A 19295-nucleotide genomic window follows, 5' to 3' on the forward strand; every position below is an offset into this window, starting at 1 on the left:
ATTTCAAGTATATTTTTAGAAAATATATTTTTTAGAAAATATACTAAATTACAATTATTTTAAAGTGTGTTAAAAGTTGTATTGTGAAAATAGGTAAAAGCATGGTGGTAATACACTTTTTATATATTTAAAGTTAGTACAATTTTTGGTTAGTATATTTGCAATGTACTATTGAAACAGGAAATATATTACAAATACAATAAAGTATACTTTTTTTCACTAGGGGTGAGAGCACAGAATGGCTCAGTCTACATTCACATGATTTATAAAGGGAGGTGCTGTCACCATATATAGTTTATTGGAGGCGTTTCTGAATGCAAACAACCATGAACGTGAATGAGCATGGTTCTTAAGAATGTGAGATTTTTTTATTTGTTACTTTGTAATGAGTGTTTGTTGTATTGGTGTACCTTGTAAAGTGGCCTTGAGCCTGGGAAAGGCACTATATAAATTAAACATTATTTTATTATTATTATTATTATTATTATTAAGTGAACCTTAAAGTGTATGACATGATAAAAGATAACTTTACAGAGAAAAAATATATTCGTTACAAAAGGAAATAAGAAAGAAACACAACAGAGCATTAAGATATTGAGGAGTCTTTATTTTCTAAGTTGACTGACTAAAACAGCATTTGTTGTCACAACGTGATATAAATCCAAAATCCCTTTTTAATATTTCACTCTCATCAAACAGGGGAAATACATTCAAATGACAACAGAACCTTTAGCAGATCTGTAACAATTCCAAAGTATTTTATTGCATGTGTTTACTGATACCGGTGGCTATAGATGGAAAGGCAAGCAACCAGCAACTTAAAACTTTTCCTAATAAAATTCATCCTGATCATACAACATTTGTCAAATTTACATGTGCAGTATGTCTTTGCACAGATATTATAAGGTTGAGCATGACTACATGATTTTTTTTTTTTTTTTTTTTTTCAGACTTGGAGTCATAGTCATTGTTTCTTGTCAAAATCAGTCATTCCCCACCACCCGCCTCGTTCTTTCCCACAGGGTTTCAGTTCATATTCAGCTGCAACAACGCGTACTTTGAATGATGCTGTCTATGGCTTCGGCAGCAAGGGACGCACGTGGCTGGCCACATCGTTGAAGGAGTGCGGGAAATAGTTGTTAACTTCATTCCCAGGGAAAGACACAAGCTGGGCACCCTGACGACTGACGTGCTCGTACAGCACCCAGACACCACTTTTCACTTTGTGGGAAGAAGCGACTTCACTGAAATCAATGTTATGAAGATTGGTTTCTTTGGACAGGGTCACGGTTCTTCCTTCATAGTTCGCATGCTCAAACAGCTGGATTTCAGGGTCGTCCAGGTCATCTGTGATCATCCTGAGGGAAGAAAACTTTTCTTTGTCTTCAAGGATAGCGTACTCTCCTTCCTCAAACAACCGCTGCTTTCCAGTGAAATTCTTGTCATAATATGCAACCCATGGTGCGCCAATGACTTTTATGGATGAGATGACTTGGTTGAAGCCCTTTTTTTCTAAGTTGTGGACATTGTTCTTGAATTCGGCTGTTCTGCCCTCAAAGCCATCTTTGGAAAAAACAATGATCTTGCTCATTTTGAATGATGACTGGAGGAGAGAGAGGCTGGAGAAGGCAAGTTTTTCTGAAGAAGCTTCCTGTGGCTCTGCTGAGAAGAGAGGGTGAGTGACTTGGTGCACAGAGCTGCCTTTTAAAGCACAAATACGCCAAAGTGGGTGTTGACAAAGTTATGAAAGGTACTCCACACAGTGGTAATGAGAAGCTGTTGCCTCCTCCCCTTTTTTCCAGTTAACCAGGCAGAGTCTTTTATTAGAATATGAGTTCCTTGTCAACTGTCAACAAAAACAAGTGGCATTTTTTTCTGGGTAATCTACAAAGAAATATTTCATCACCCAAGATAAAAATCACAATAATTTACAAGTATGTTGCCACTGAAAAGATTAAATGCAAGTTAAATGCAAAGTCTTAAGTACACTGTATTTGTAATTAATTTCAAATGTATTACATTTTGAAGTTATATTAAATGGAACAAGGTGATTTTTTAAACCACTTAAGTGAAACTTTAGTGCATCTTTATATGTGTACTTTCAGAATTGCTTCTAGTGTCTTTAAACTAGGTTTAACGTGTACTACTCAATGTACTGACCAGCAATTCATGTAACCTTTAATTTCCGTTAACAATATGTGAATTAAACGTAATGTACCTAAATGTACGTTATTTGTAATTGATTTCAAATATATTACAGCGTAAAATTACATAAAATCCAATTAGTTGAGCTTTTGAGTGATATTTTTGAACCACTTAGGAGGCATTTGTGGGAGTGAAATTTGCATGTATACTATTCTATAATAATTAAATATATTTATAGTTATATCTCTGGCAATGAAGTTGTAATTTAGTATACTGTTTGTAAAAATCTCTTAAAGACCTGGTTACGATCAACACAAACACAAAACGGAAAACCCTCTACATTTCACTATATTACCATTTTTAAAGTGATAATCCATTAAATCATATTACTAGTGGTTGTTTTTATGATTTTTCACCCATTTTGACTAAAATTGTCTTAAAATGGCTTTAATTCCTAATTGCTCTGATGCTTGCTGCCTTGTTTGCCTCGTGCTTGGCCCTGCAATTCCTGCTTGCAGCTATATTTATTATTATTATTATTATTATTATTATTATTATTATTATTATTTATTTATTTATTTAGTATACTGTGTGTACAAGAAAGTGTACTGAAGTTTAGAAGAAAAATAAATTTCAAGTGCATTAATCCACATAGTATATATTATTAGATTGAATACATTTAAAATTATTTAATTGTTATTTTACAATTATTTTATATGTGCTTTAGTACAGTGGTTCTCAACTCTGACACATAGTTCAGTTCATGGATCTTTCTCCTAACAAGCTGATGATCTGAACCAGGTGCGTTAAATGAGGGAGACATACAAAATGTGCAGAGCAGTGGGCCCAAAGGACTGGAGTTGAGAACCACCGTTTCAGTATATCGAGAAATATATAAATAAGTATACTCGTTTAAAACACAATAAAATCATAATTATGTCCAATGTATTAGACATTATTATAAAGTGCACTTAAGTATGTTAAAACATATTGCCATTAAAGTGTACTCTCTTTAAGTAAGTAAGTGGCCTTTTATCTAAATTCTATCATATTTTTGCAAGTGCACTTTTCAAAAAGTATACTTTTAAGATTCGAAGTACACCAAAAATACAATTAAGCACACTTCTTTTTCTTTTTGTGTTAGTGAAATATATATAAGTGTTGGCCATATATGAGAGTTAGTACATTTCCACAGGAATTTACATACGTCAAGCCACTCCTCATTTGATATAAAAAAGTTACCTTCTTTTTCCTATTTTTCTTGAATGTATTCTGTAGAATTATTATTATTATTATTATTATTATTATTATTATTATTTTTCATCATTTTTTTCATCCTACCTTTATAAAATGTAGAAATATTTAAATCACCTTGGTAAGCACCTATAAATATCTTCAATATTGGGTCAACAAGGTCTGTTTTATTTTTAACGTTGTTTTCAAAATGATTGCATAGCTGGAGACATCTATAAAAATCTGATTTCTCAAGACAATATTCAGCGTTTTTAATATAAACATTTTTTTTTTGTATTTGATTTTGTTTATATTGTATGTTTTTAGAATTCATATCCCTTACTTTATATATTGTATTATCCGTTTGTTGTTTTTGTAGCTTCCTTGCCAGAAGTTTTGTTGATTTAGAGCCTGATTCATAGTATTTCTGTTTTGAAAATACCATCTTTCGATTTCTTGAGAATACATTATATTTATTTCATTTTCTAATTTTCATATTTTGATCATCAGGTTTAATTTTTGTTCCTTTTTATGTTGCGTCTCTAGACCTTTTAGTTCATTATTGAGATTTGTTTGTCTTAATTGCTTTAATTTCTTTTCGTAAGCACAAATTTTTGCCCCAACTTTGAACTTCCAAAATGCATTTTAAATGTGGCTTCAAACAATACCAGCCGGGAAAGAAGGGTCTTATCTAGCGTAATGATCGGTTATTTTAATAAAAATAATACAATTCATTTATTTTTTAATGCCAAAAGCTTGTCTGTTCTTACTCTGCCTGGACTGTAGTAACGGGACTTGCTGAAGCGTGAATAGGTCCAAGTGCAAGCTTTATTGTACAGATCGTAGTCAAGACAGGCAGGATCAGATACCAGCAAACAGTAATATCCAAGACGAGACAAGAGCGTAACCCAAAAAACAGGCAGAAGGTCAAAATACCAGAGAGCAGTAGCAAGTAGCAAATAAAACAAGGCAATGAAACAAGGAGAAACTATGACTACGGAACAAAAACTATGACCATGAAATAAGGCAATGAAAACTGGGAAAACGCTTGGTAGAGTCCACACAGGCAAAACAATATTTCGCAACCTTCTGTTTGGCATGGCCCTCCTTAAATGGCTGCCAAACAGGAAGTTACCAAAGAAGCAGCAGAGGGAGTAGTAACAGACAGTCCATGGGCAAGGGGTCCCTCTGCTGGAGTGGCGTTACAAAATCCCCCCCTCTAGGAGCGACTCCTGGCACTCAAAACAGTCCAGGAGGGTGGGGGAACAGAGGCAAAACAGGGGGTTGGATGGAGGGCCAGGTCCATGCAGAAGAGGCCTGGATTGTGGAGCTGTGGCAGACATTGGAACCCTTGAGCAGAAGTCCACCATGTTGGATTCTGAGGATCCTGGAGCCATGGCGGAGCAGGTAGAGCAGGGAGCCATGGCGGATCAGGCAGAGCAGGAAGCCATGGTGGGGCAGGTAGAGCAGGCAGCCATGGTGGGGCAGGCAGAGCAGACAGGAGCAAAGATACCCACAGTGGAACAAATGGCATCCATAGCAGAGCAGAAAGTTCATGATTGGCCTCCTTGGCCATGACATGACGAGCAGAGAGTTCATGGGAGGACGCGCCCTCTTAGGACGTTCTGCAGCTAGAGCTACCACCTCCGGGGGCATTGGCGGAGACTCATGGACAGACAAGATCTCTGGAGCAGACTGGTGGACCGACGTGGCAGTGAGTTCATGGATGGACGACGCCTCCTTGGGAGGTTCTAGAGCGTACGCTGACACCTCTGGAGGCATTGGCGCAAATTTGTCAACAAGAGAGGCCTCTAGCACAGACTTGTGGTCAGACGAGGCCTCGGGAGCAGACTCATGGACAGACGAGGATTCTGGAGTGCAGTGTGCAGCCCACACACTCAAAATGGCAATAGCCATTACAGGCAGCACAGTAAATACTGGGATGCCTGCCGATGAGGCTCTGGGAGGTCAGCTGAGACGTGACAAGGCTCTAGAGGATCAGCTGCGACATGACGTGGCTTTTGAAGGTCAGACGGGACCTGGAGCGGCAGGCATGGCGTGAGCAGGCCCTGGAGCAGCAGGTATGGCCTGAGCAGGCCCTGGAGCGGCAGGCATGGCCTGAGCAGGCCCTGGAGCGGCAGATGTTGTGCAATGAGGCTTTTGTGGCTCTCCTTGCAGATCATTAGGTTTCGGTATGCTCGTGTGCTTGTTCAGTCCCAAGCTCCCTGTCCCAGGGAAGGTCTAGTGTGCTTTTCAACAAGTTATCTAGAAAGTCAACCATGTTCGTGCCGTCTTTATCTTCGTGTATTCCGTTGATCCTTAAATTGTTGCAAGCAGATCCCTCCTGATCTATCAGTCTGGCTTCTAGGTTAGTGTTAGAATTTAAAATCTAATCAACTGGCGAGATTCAGTTTGGTTGAGCGATGGAGTCAGGATCCTGGACCAGTGAATGAAATGACCACACACAGAAGTGCAGTTCACTCAAAGGTACTTTTTAAGAGAAGCTTCCAATATACACTGCCCTCCAAAAGTTTGGAAACGCCCTAGAAAAGTGGGGTTTTGGACAATATTGGCATGAATCCTTTTTAATTTGTGATAATTTTGCACTGATAAAGGACAAAACAAACTACGAGAACATATTTTGTTACATTAACAGTTTACACATAGAAAAAAATTGAATTTTCGATTCATCAAAATATCCACCATTAGCAGCTATTACAGCTCTGCATAATCTGGGCATCTGAGCTTTCAGTTTATTCAAACATTGACTTGATATATTACTCCAAGCCTCGTGAAGGATTGCCCAAAGATGATTCACACTGGTTGGTCATTTCTTACGGACATCACGGTCCAGTTCCTCCCATAGTAGCTCAATTGGGTTGAGGTCGTGATTGGGAAGGCCATTCCATGACAGACATGATGCCAGCTGACTGTCTTTTCTCCAAATAGGTGAAGGTGAAGCCGTGACCAATAAGACTATAGCATCTGGACCAATCAAATATACAGTTATTTGTTACATTTAACAAATAATCTTTAACACTAGAACCGCCACGGGGTAAATTTTACCCGTACCTGTTATTTAAATGTACATAACCGATTTTCAATAAAACACTCAAGTCTCCCAGTCATTGACTTTTACAAAAATTGTGTAATTTAAAATCCCCTGGTGTTAAAAAGTATTTAGATAATACCAGATTGAAAAACTGAGCTTTTATACCTAAAAGCGCCAGTGTAGGTCAAATTTACCCACTATATAATGCCTGTGTTTTCGCACTGTCATAATCTTGCCAGTTATGCTTTTACATTGTACATTGCTAGGCAGCACCTTTTACTTACTAAATTAGTGGTTATCAGTTTCATAAATAAAGTCAATATGAGTAAAAGAAGGCAGTTTATTGATGCCGAAGAGGTATTAGAAGCACTAAATACCATGATTATTGCAGTGTGTTATGCATCCTGGGTCGGCTCAGCATCTGACGGCTCATCTGACAGCGATCTCATATTTAGATGTTTCAGCCTAACGTTACACATATTGTTAAAATTTTGGATTATTTATTTAATTTTTGTTTTGCAATTTCTATTTTTTATTGTTCACTTCATAACTAGGTTTTTAAACCTTAAAACTGATGCACACTACAACACACACATCTTATACATCTTCAGAGAAATAGTATTCCTAGTGACAGCAATGTGTAGTGCAACATCTTACACAAACTCAGCTGTTATTGGGCAAATGAATGCATGCATGACAGTTCAATCTTTTCCCATCATGTTTGGACTTAATGTGTTCGTAACATTACTAAATGCATTCTGGTTAAGGTTTGGAAAGTGAGAAATGCACTGGTAAAACTTTAGTGACACTTTTCTAACTTTGTGTTTGGACTATGCAAATAAATTCCACAGGAGGAAAGAAGGGTGGGCAACCACATGTCCCCCCACTCTGATGGAACCAGCCAATCACAGCACGGAAATGGAAAAGCTCCAAATTGCAAGGGTGAGACAACAACAGATCCCAAATCCAAGTCTCCAGCTTTTGAGGCAGCAACAGATACGACCACGTTCTGAGCCTCGAAGAAAGTCTGCGAAGAAAGATAATCTATGTTCATAGTCTTCGTCCAGCGAGACAACAACAGATGCAGTGTCCTGAGTCTCCATCCTAGAGAGACAAAGTGGATTGACCAAGTTCTGAGTTTCTAGCCCAGAGAGGCAGAAGACACAGACATTTGGAACAAGGTTAAGCTCCGGCGAGCAAACCTTCACTTCGGGTGCTTTTGCTTGCGTGTTGCGTCTCCTGGACCCTTTGGTGCTCCAGGAGATCAGCATCCTACAGCACTTCATCTTCAAGGCTGTCAAAACGGATTCCTACTCCTTTCCCCACTGTACTGCCACCAGCGTAGCAACAGTTTATCTTTACAGATAACGCAGCTCATTTTATGCATCTTATGCATTTTATTCCTTTTTCATTCATGGTATTCATTTAGTAGTTGTTGATTACTCTTGTCTATCTTTTGTTAATAAAATCTATTTTATTACAATTTGTGTCTTCCTTGTGTTGATAATACAGTAAGAGGTTCTACAAGTTAGAGTTCCCACCAATTTTTCTTATGTGATGTACTCATAACCACACATTAATTGACATGTGATCCATGATTCATAATGTCAGCTGTGACATGAGTACCCATCACTACCCTCTTTCACCTCCCTAGGTTGGCAAAAGCTAAATTCACTACTTTTTCATTAATGGTTAGCCCTGGGTGGGCTAACTTTGAGTGAAATTTACTACACATGATTGATTATTTAAAACATCAGTAGAGACATGGCTAAACATGTAACTAGGATGTCTTTCCCTATAAAAACTGATCCATTCTCCATATCCTCTGTTGGATCACGGGATATAGAATATATACATATGTTGATATAAGTGTTCAACATTCAAAACAATGCAGGGGTATAGTAACAATATATCATGTCACAATATATTGTAATACTAAAATGTCTACACGGGTGAAGACACACTCTAGACAGCAAGGACTCTTCTTGGAGTGACTCAGATGACGAATGTTTGCATTTTGAAGAGCCACTAATATAATTCCTGACAGTAGCCTTTGATTCTTTACTTCATGAGGTAAAATGTTGCTCGGATATATATAAAAAGCTACATATTTTTAGATGGATTTTTCCAAGCAGGCTATTGTCAGACTAAAATATGTATTCACAGTAAAATATTGGGTGAAATATGTCCTATGAAATATCTCCTTAGTTTTAAATGTTGTGACACGCACCGGATCACGTGAGGTCACGAGGCATCGGAAGTAATCTCCGCGGGTATATAAACAGGAAGTAAGGTTTGGTTTGCACCAGACATTGAGTTCATGTTGGACTACTGTGAAGGTCATCTCTCATCGCCATCTCTCTACTCACGTGAGTACCGGTACTCAGCGGATCTATTTTATATACTCGTCTGTGTGCGTGTGGGAACGCGGATTTCCTGGTGGGAATCTCTACTCCGTAGACGGAGCGTTCTCAGATCAATCGCGTGGCTAACCTGCTCACTCGTGTGTTTCCGCGTTTGAGTTCTCCACCACGCTACACAGGGACCTTTCCTCGATCATTCATTTCCTGTCTTGCCTCCGTGACAGAATGTCTGGACCCGAAATGGTCCCGGCGGAATTGGAACATCTGTGGGGAGTTCTGCAGCAGCAGACTATGGAACTCGTGAATCTGCGGCAGGAGTTGGTGGGTTGCTGGGCGGAGATCACCGCGCTGCGTTCTGAAACCGCGGGTCTTCGGGCGGAGTGCGCGAACCTCCGCTCGGATCTCACCGCCCTGCAAGCAGATCACGACGACCTGGCCGCTGCTCAGACTCCTCCCGCCGAACCAATCCGTCAAATTCCTCCCTCCAATCAACCCAAAATTTCACTTCCGGACAAATGGGATGGGTCCGGTACCAGGTGTGATGTTTTTCTCACTAACCTCTCTCTTGTGTTCGGGTTTCAGCCATCACGCTACCCCACAGACCGCAGCCGGATCACTCTCCTCACATCACTCCTCACGGGGCAGGCAGCAGAGTGGGCTACGGCGGTTCTGAGAGCCGATGGAGACTCCGCCCACTCATACCCTGCGTTTACCGCCGAACTCAGAACCGCCTTCCAACATCCTGAGAGCGAGGTGGAGGTGGATTCTCGTCTGTACCATCTCAAACAAGGAGGTCGCAGCGTCAGCAAATACACCACGGAATTCCGCACACTGGCCGTTCAGACCACTTGGAGCGACGCTGCTCTCCGCACAGCCTATTATGAAGGACTTTCTAACCGTCTCAAGGACGAATTGGCTGTGCGGGAGCTTCCTGCCACCCTGGAGGGCATGATACAACTAGCCCTCCGGGTGGATCAAAGAATGTCTCACTCCACTAAATCTGTTTTTCGCTCTTTCGCAGGATCCACCAGCCACCAGAGGTCACCTGAACCATCCACCTTCCACGCTGTCGCTGCGTCTCCTCCGCCTCCACCAGTCGCCTCAGAGGCCCATTCCGGCGGAGATGGGGAACCCATGCAAATAGGACGCACTTCCCTGTCGGCAGCAGAGAGGGCTAGACGCTACCGCGAGGGGCTTTGTGCCTATTGCGCCTCCCCGGACCACCATCGCGCCATCTGCCCTCTGCGTCCGGGAAACGGACAGACCAGGTGAAGAGGGGGAGGTCTTCATGTGGTTCCAACATTGCCAAATCCTACCCTGAGCCCGTCATTTCCCGGCTGAGTGGAAGACGGCCTTCCTAACCCCCACCAGTCACTACGAGACCCTCGTGATGCCGTTCGGATTATGCAACAGTCCGGCAGCCTTTCAACATTTCATCAATGACGTTCTCCGGGACATGCTGGGTAGATGATGCTATGCTTACCTGGACGACATCCTCATCTACTCTAAGACTTTAGAAGAGCATACTCAGCATGTCCGGGCAGTTTTACAGAGGTTGCTGGCCCACCAGTTGTTCTGTAAGTTGGAAAAATGTGCTTTCCACCAGCACACCACCACATTTCTCGGGTTTGTAATATCTGCCCAGGGTGTGGCCATGGATCCCCAGAAGCTGGAAGCTGTGCGTTCGTGGCCCCTACCTACGTCGCTTAAGCAGCTACAACATTTTCTGGGGTTCGCCAACTTCTATAGGCGTTTCATCCGGGGCTTCAGTTCAACTGCAGCGCCTCTCACTGCTCTCACCAAACCATCTCGCGGAGAATTTCACCTCACTCCGGAAGCCAGCCAAGCCTTCAAGACACTCTGCCACCAATTCACCTCGGCCCCTGTCCTCATTCACCCTGACCCAGCCAGATCCTTCGTTGTGGAGGTGGACGCCTCCGATGTGGGTGTAGGAGGCGTTCTCTCCCAATGCGGTCCAGATGAGAAACTACATCCCTGTAGTTTTTTCTCCAGAAAGTTCAATCTCACTCAGCAGCGTTACGGGGTAGGGGACCGTGAACTGTTGGCCATCAAGTGGGCTCTGGAGGAATGGCGTCATTGGCTCCAGGGCGGCAGTGACCCATTCACCGTCTGGCCCGATCATCAGAATCTCACAGTCATCCGACAGGCCAAACAACTCAACCCCAGGCAGGCGCAGTGGGCCCTATTCTTCGAACACTTCAACTTTCACCTCTCATACCGCCCAGGCTCAAAGAACACCAAAGCCGATGCACTCTCACGCCAACACCAAAAAGACACCACCTCCTCGGAACCCGCGCCTGTCCTGCCGCCACACATCATCTTGGCTCCTCTCCGGTGGGGGTTAGAAGAGAGAGTCCGCCAAGGTCACGGCCAGGAACCCCCACCATCGGACACACCCACTGGACGCCTCTTTGTCCCCAGCGCCCTGCGCCAGGAGGTGCTTCAGTGGGGACACGATTCCACGTTGGCGGGTCATCCGGGAGTCCAGCGGACCATCAGTTTCATCTCTCGAGCGTTTTGGTGGAGGACGCTGCAGAGGGACATACAGGAGTACGTCCAGGCCTGTAACATCTGTGCCCGCTCCAAGACCATCAACGCGCCCTCCACCGGGGAGTTGCAGCCCCTCCCCGTACCAAAACGACCCTGGACTCACATCTCCCTCGACTTCGTCACTGGACTTCCCAAATCCCAAGGAAAGAACACCATCCTAACCATCGTGGATCGCTTCTCTAAGGCTGTGCACCTGGTGGCTCTCTCCGGACTCCCCTCTGCTAAAACCACCGCTGAGTTAATTCTCGAACACGTAGTCCGCCTGCATGGGTTTCCCAAGGACATCGTCTCGGACAGAGGGCCCCAGTTCACGGCCAAATTCTGGCAGGCCTTCTGCCATCTGGTCGGAACCACCCCCAGTCTGTCTTCCGGGTTCCATCCTCAGACCAACGGCCAGACGGAGCGGGCCAACCAACAACTAGAGCGCTACCTCCGATGCTTTGCCAGCGAGCATCAGCGCTCTTGGGCTAGCTACCTCGTTTGGGCTGAACTATCCAACAACCTCCACACCTCCACCACCACCGGCCTAAGTCCATTCGAGGTATGCTGCAGATTTCAACCTCCCATATTTGAACATCAGGAACCGGAGGTTGAAGTTCCGTCCGCCCAACAGTTGGTCCGCCGGTGTCGGCGGCTTTGGAATCACGCTTGTGCTGCCATCCAGAAAACCAACCGACATTACATCATTCAGCACCGCCGCCGACACCCTCCGGGACGACTGTTCCATGTGGGTGACAGGGTTTACTTATCCACCAGGAACATCAACCTTAAGACAGACTCCAAGAAACTCACTTCCCGCTACATCGGCCCCTTCAAGATCACCCACCGATTAAACCCTGTCACCTTCCGGCTCCAGCTGCCTGCTTCCCTCCGGATCCATCCCGTTTTCCATCAATCACAACTAAAACCTGTTTTCTTCTCTCCTCTGTCTCCCCAGATTCCCGCTCCCCCCCCCAACCCCGGATTATTGACGGTGGTCCTGCCTACACCATTCGGAGAATCCTCGACTCGCGCCGCCGTGGCCGTGGCATCCAGTATCTCGTCGACTGGGAAGGCTACGGTCCGGAGGAGCGGTCTTGGGTTCCCGGACGGTTCATACTGGATCCCACTCTCATCCAGGACTACCGTCGTCGGGTATCCTCCTCTCCGGGACAGTCTGGTGCCGGTCCTGGAGGGGGGGGTACTGTCACACGCACCAGATCACGTGAGGTCACGAGGCATCGGAAGTAATCTCCGCGGGTATATAAACAGGAAGTAAGGTTTGGTTTGCACCAGACATTGAGTTCATGTTGGACTACTGTGAAGGTCATCTCTCATTGCCATCTCTCTACTCACGTGAGTACCGCTCAGCGGATCTATTTTATATACTCGTCTGTGTGCGTGTGGGAACGCGGATTTCCTGGTGGGAATCTCTACTCCGTAGACGGAGCGTTCTCAGATCAATCGCGTGGCTAACCTGCTCACTCGTGTGGGAACGCGTTTGAGTTCTCCACCACGCTACACAGGGACCTTTCCTCGATCATTCATTTCCTGTCTTGCCTCCGTGACAAATGTTGTACAAGGCGTGTATATAAACTATGCTATATGTAAACATAAATATAATAATAAACTATGATATCCCATCTGAAAATTAAAGTTGGTTTTACTATAGTAAAAGTATGGTAACCATGTTTTCTTGCAGGTTACCATTTCTATAATGACAGCTTTATTACAAATACCAAGGTATTTATTTAGTAAAACCATGGTTAATTTTCAGACACATTTACATTTCACATTTACATAGCTGAATCACAATAAAGCTCACCTGAACTTAATCTAGTTTGATTATTGTAGCCTATTTGTATAATTAAATTAGCCTACTAGGTTGTCTGTGTGTAGTTTCATACTTATACTTTATATTATATTTCTCTCCACTGTGGGCTATGTCTCAACATATATAGCAGAACAACAAAAAATCTTACTTGACCTAAAATTCAAAACGCTTGTATTGTTGGTACGCAGTTGTTGCTATCCACAATACATTTGCATTTTAGTATTACAATATATTGTGACATGATATATTGTTATTATACTCCTGCATTGTTTTGAATGTTGAACAATTGTATCAACATATGTATATATTCCACAATCCAACAGAGGATAAGAAGTACAGAGAATGGCTCAGTTTTTATAGGGAAAGACTGCATAGTTAAATGTTTAGCCATGTCACTACTGATTTTTGAACTAATCAATCATGTTAACAACTTTACAGCACGTATTGTGAATTTCACTGACATTGTAGAATAGGGTCGCTTTGTGAAAACATCTCAGTGGTTCATTTTAGATATAGTAAGACAGAAACTCACTAGTTTCTTGAGACCCAAAACACCCATTTATCTTTGCAGGGAATACAGCAGACCAACATGAGTGGGGAACAGGTGAGTTTCTGTCTTACTATATCTATAATTAACCATTTAGATGTTTTCACAAAGCGACCCTATACTACAATGTCAGTGAAATCTACAATAAGTGCCGTAAAGTTGTTAATGTGTAGTGGACAGCACATTCCAGGACACAGTTTATGGCAAAGGGGCCCCTCCCTGACCACAATAATAGACTAAGGTTTGCTACATTTTGATTGAATCTTGATGAGCTAACATAAGCAAACTGTCCAACGCCATCAGATAAAGATGCCAGGACAACAGCCAGACACCTCTTAGGGGGGCAAGAAGAAGACCTTTGGTAGGACAGAACTTCCTTTGGTCACAATGCAGTTTTTGCCCTCCACCCACATTGAGACTAATTCCTAAGGCGTTGTCCTGTGACCGACCATAAAAATTCCTTAGGACCTCCAAATGTAGCAGGATTGGGTGAAACGGAGGGAAATCACAAAGATCCATCCAGACCCATTCATAATTAGGTTTTTAAACCTTAAAACTGATGCACACCACAACACACATATCTTATACTTCTTCAGAGAAATAGTATTCCTAGTGACAGCAATATGTAGTGCAACACCTTACACAAACTCAGCTGTTAATGGACAAATGAATGCATGCATAACAGTTCAATCTTTTCCCATCATGTTTGGACTTAATGTGTTTGTAACATTACTAAATGCATTCTGGTTAAGGTTTGGAAAGTGAGAAATGCACTGGTAAAACTTTAGTGACACTTTTCTAACTTTGTGTTTGGACTATGCAAATAAATTCCACAGGAGGAAAGAAGGGTGGGCAACCACATGTCCCCCCACTCTGATGGAACCAGCCAATCACAGCACGGAAATGGAGAAGCTCCAAATTGCAATCTTCTCCTCATTGGAAAGGGATAAAGGTACCCTTCCAAAAGACATTCCAAGTTCTGAGTCTGCTGTCCGTTAAGGGAAGAGACTGCAACAGATCACCCCCGTTTGGTGCTCCAGGAGATCAGCATCCTACAGCACTACATCTTAAAGACTGTCAAAATGGATTCCTGCTCCCTTCCCCACTGTACTGCCACCAGCGTAGCAACAGTTTATCTTTACAGATAACGTATCTCATTTTATGCATCTTATGCATTTTATTCCTTTTTCATTCATGGTATTCATTTAGTAGTTGATTACTCTTGTCTATCTTTTGTTAATAAAATCTATTTTATTACAACTTGTGTCTTCCTTGTGTTGATAATACAGTAAGAGGTTCTACAAGTTAGAGATCCCACCAATTTTTCTTATGTGATGTACTCATAACCACACATTAATTGACACGTGATCCATGAATTATAACGTCAGCTGTAACATGAGTACCCATCACTACCCTCTTTCACCTCCCTAGGTTGGCAAAAGCGAAATTCACTACATTAATTGGCATCCCTGGGTGGGCTAACTTTGAGTGAAATTTACTACACATGATTGATTATTTAAAACATCAGTAGAGACATGGCTAAACATGTAACTAGGATGTCTTTCCCTATAAAAAATGATTCATTCTCCATATCCTCTGTTGGATCATGGGATATAGAATATATACATATGTTGATATAAGTGTTCAACATTCAAAACAACGCAGGGGTATAATAACAATATATCATGTCACAATATGTTGTAATACTAAAATGTCTACACGGGTGAAGACGCACTCTAGACAGCAAGGACTCTTCTTGGAGTGACTCAGATGATGAATGTTTGCATTTTGAATAGCCACTAATATAATTCCTGACAGTAGCCTTTGATTCTTAACTTCATGAGTTAAAATGTTGCTCGGATATATATAAAAAGCTACATATTTTTAGATGGATTTTTCCAAGCAGGCTATTGTCAGACTAAAATATGTATTCACAGTAAAATATTGGTTGAAATATAAAATATCTCCTATGAAATATCTCCTTAGTTTTAAATGTTGTACAAGGCATGTATATAAACTATTCTATATGTAAACATAAATATAATAATAAACTATGATATCCCTTCTGAAAATTAAAGTTGGTTTTACTGTAGTAAAAGTGTGGTTACCATGTTTTTTTGCAGGTTACCATTTCTATAATGGCAGCTTTATTACAAATACCATGGTATTTATTTAGTAAAACTATGGTTAATTTTCAGAAGAAATATTAATGTTTAGATTAGATTTCGGTACATTTACATAGCTGAATCACAATAAAGCTCACTTGAACTTAATCTAGTTTGATTATTGTAGCCTATTTGTATAATTAAATTAGCCTACTAGGTTGTCTATGTGTAGTTTCATACTTATACTTTATACTATATTTCTCTCCACTGTGGGCTATGTCTCAACATATATAGCAGAACGACAAAAAATCTTACTTGACCTAAAATTCAAAACGCTTTTATTGTTGGTACACAGTTGTTGCTATCCACAATACATTTGCATTTTAGTATTACAATATATTGTGACATGATATATTGTTCTTATACTCCTGCATTGTTTTGAATGTTGAACAATTGTATCAACATATGTATATATTCCACAATCCAACAGAGGATAAGAAGTACAGAGAATGGCTCAGTTTTTATAGGAAAAGACCACATAGTTAAATGTTTAGCCATGTCACTACTGATTTTTGAACTAATCATGCTAACAACTTTACAGCACGTATTGTGAATTTCACTGACATTGTAGAATAGGGTCGCTTTGTGAAAGCATCTCAATGGTTCATTTTAGATATAGTAAGACAGAAACTCACCAGTTCCCCACTCATGTTGTTCTGCTGTATTCCCTGAAAAGTTAAATGGGTGTTTTGGGTCTCAGGAGACTAGCATAAATTGACTGACAGCACCATCTGCTGTTTTTGGGAAAGGAAGTTGCTCAGTTGCATTTGTGAAAAGCCAAGTTTCCTCATAAAACAGCAACTGAGTCTCACAGTTGTAACACACAAGACATATATTTGTCCATACCTCTGCATTTTCTCTCAGATAGAGTTTTGTATTTGCAAATCACTTTGTGTTTGTTTGAAAGTTTTTCTTTGCAAAGCAAATTGTGTTTATTTGCAAAACGTTGGATTTGTTTGGTGAATATTGGCACAAAATTCACTCCATACAGAGATCATGACAGATGCTTTATTGTTGTTGTTGTTGTTGTTTCTCCCAAAAATAAACCTTCCATGAGACATATTTACTAAAGTAAAACTCTGAAAACAGCCAAAAAAAAGTGCAAGTGTATTGAGTCACACTTTACAGCACTCTTGTTACAGTCCAATTACATAAAGTGCCTGTGTAATGAAAGAATTATGAAGTGAAAAGTAAAAGCAAAAAAAAAAAAACAAATACTTACTATGCCATTATTTTGGAACATTATTTTGGAATGTGCTTTAAAGAACTGTGTATTCATTTTGCATCACAGGGTTACATGATGATATACCAGTGTGAAAGCAACACCTGCTCCACCCCTCATCACTTTTCCATACAGTAGCTCTCCACAAGGAGTGGGAACAAACAATAAGGCAATTCTCTTCAAGAAGCAGGACTACTAAAGCCTGAAGCAGGAGTTTCTGGCCAAAGGAACCCTGTTCTGCGACCCAACCTTCCCTGCTGAATCCGACTCTCTCTTTATACGACGGCGCTGTTAAATGCTTGAATCTGATTGGTTGATGAACATTCTAAGGTGAGCAATTATTTTCAGGGAAACACATGGCTAAAGTAACCCAGCTAACAATTTTTGTTAGCTTTTGTGGGAACATTCCCGGAACGTTCCCAGTAGGTTCCCAGAATGTTCCCCTAACCTACAGGGAACATTCTGTTTACGTTAAGAAAACTTTCTGGCTAACCAATAGGGAACATTCTGTTTATGTTCCTAGAAGGTTCCCTGAAAGTTTCCAGAACGTTCTCCTAACCTCTTCACTCCGATACCGCTGCTGTACATCAGCACTCCTGTGTCCCGTGGCATGGAAGACGGACAGATGTGGACTTCAATAATCATTACTACAAACCATGTCTTGTTTTAAACTATTGTTTAATCCTCACAGATAATCAGAGCACATTTAACCATCATAAGGAGTATTAAATGAGATTCAATAATATGTAAGATTAGAAGTATAATAACCCAGATTTTATGTTTATTAAGGCACCATATAACAATGACTTCAACTAAATACTGGATTTTAAAATTGTGAATTTTATTTTTACGGACATTATAAACGAATAACAAAATTTGACTTTAATTAGGATAACATTACATTTGTTTCTTACCACTGAATTAATGATGATGTTTTGCTCTTTTCTCGCATTCAGCGTGAGAACTGACATGCAGTTAAATACCATGGTTAATCTGTGATTACCATGGTGTAACTAGAGTAACCATGGCTTTTTGGTTTTATTTGTAGTAAAACCGTGGTTAATTTTCATAAGGGTCTCTTTAGATGTGAGGATGATATTGTGTTGATACTTTTTGATGTGCTGTTGGGAAGAGCAAATAAAACCTATTGTTATTAATTTGTTCCAGTACATATCTTAATACTACCACCTCTAATTGTTCTCACATTTTCCCTTTTTGAAGGAGCTCTGGTCAAACCCTCAGTTCATTGAGGACGGCGCTAAGTGGACAGACATCTGCCAAGGAGCTTTAGGTGAGGTGTTGTTTGGGTGTTAACACAGACAAACATAGCAAATATATTCACTATATCAGAAATTATGTCAGATATATGGCTCATATGATACAATTTCTCAAAAACACAATAATATCAACATTTTAAAAAATTCACTGACCAAAAATGGTAATTCTATGGCATCACTGAAAAACTCTCTTTTGAAACCCTTATTTAACATTTTATTTATAGTTTTATGATCATAGCACAAATGGTGTGGGATGAAATGAAATACATGCAGGTTTCAGTGGTAAGTGGTTAAGATCAAAGTATAGACAACACTAATTAAATTTGCCTCATACTATGAAGTACAAATATCTTCTTGTGGAAAAACATATTGTGAGACTTGGAAGTGAAGGTTGTAGGTTCAAACCCCACAATGCTTAATCCATGGACCATCACCACTGAGCAAGACACATATGGTCAGGATACTCTTTGAGCAAAACACTGAAGCCCAGGTTGATCCTGAAGGACCGTAACTGTCATAAGTGCACTGGAGGTCAGTTTGCATAAAATAATCAGCTTATCGCAGAAGTATCCCATGACATTTGATGTATTTGCTGGTGACTGTTGGTTGCTGGCAGCTGTCGCATCATTGACTCTTCTTCTGACAGCTTCTGGAGCGTGTGGTTCCACATGAACAGAGTTTTACCAAGAACTATGCCAGCATTTTTCACTTTCAGGTCAGAACATGCAGTGTGATCGAAAAGTCTGAGACCATACTGAACAAAAGTTACAGCATTTTAGGATTTAATAAAAACACCATCTAAAATAATTTATAATCTTAAAAATAATTTAAATAAAATTTTCACTCAAATTGCTAGTTAATAATACAATTTATAATTTATTATAATTTAATTATATAACATTAGAAA

The 19295-nt window shown here is 41.0% G+C and overlaps 2 protein-coding genes across 2 annotated transcripts in view; one reads left to right on the plus strand and one right to left on the minus strand.

Moving 5' to 3' along the window:
* The window catches only part of LOC127161561 (uncharacterized), a 168771-nt gene that overhangs the window by 8458 nt on the left and 141018 nt on the right, over positions 1-19295 (plus strand). The gene's annotated exons all lie outside the window — the stretch shown is intronic.
* LOC127161565 (epidermal differentiation-specific protein) lies at positions 605-1671 on the minus strand. The gene has a single exon (XM_051104309.1). The coding sequence runs from the start codon at positions 1589-1591 to the stop codon at positions 1073-1075; it is 519 nt and encodes a 172-aa protein (XP_050960266.1). The 5' UTR covers positions 1592-1671; the 3' UTR covers positions 605-1072.

This window comes from Labeo rohita, unplaced genomic scaffold (assembly GCF_022985175.1).
Source record: "Labeo rohita strain BAU-BD-2019 unplaced genomic scaffold, IGBB_LRoh.1.0 scaffold_67, whole genome shotgun sequence".
Taxonomy (NCBI): domain Eukaryota; kingdom Metazoa; phylum Chordata; class Actinopteri; order Cypriniformes; family Cyprinidae; genus Labeo; species Labeo rohita.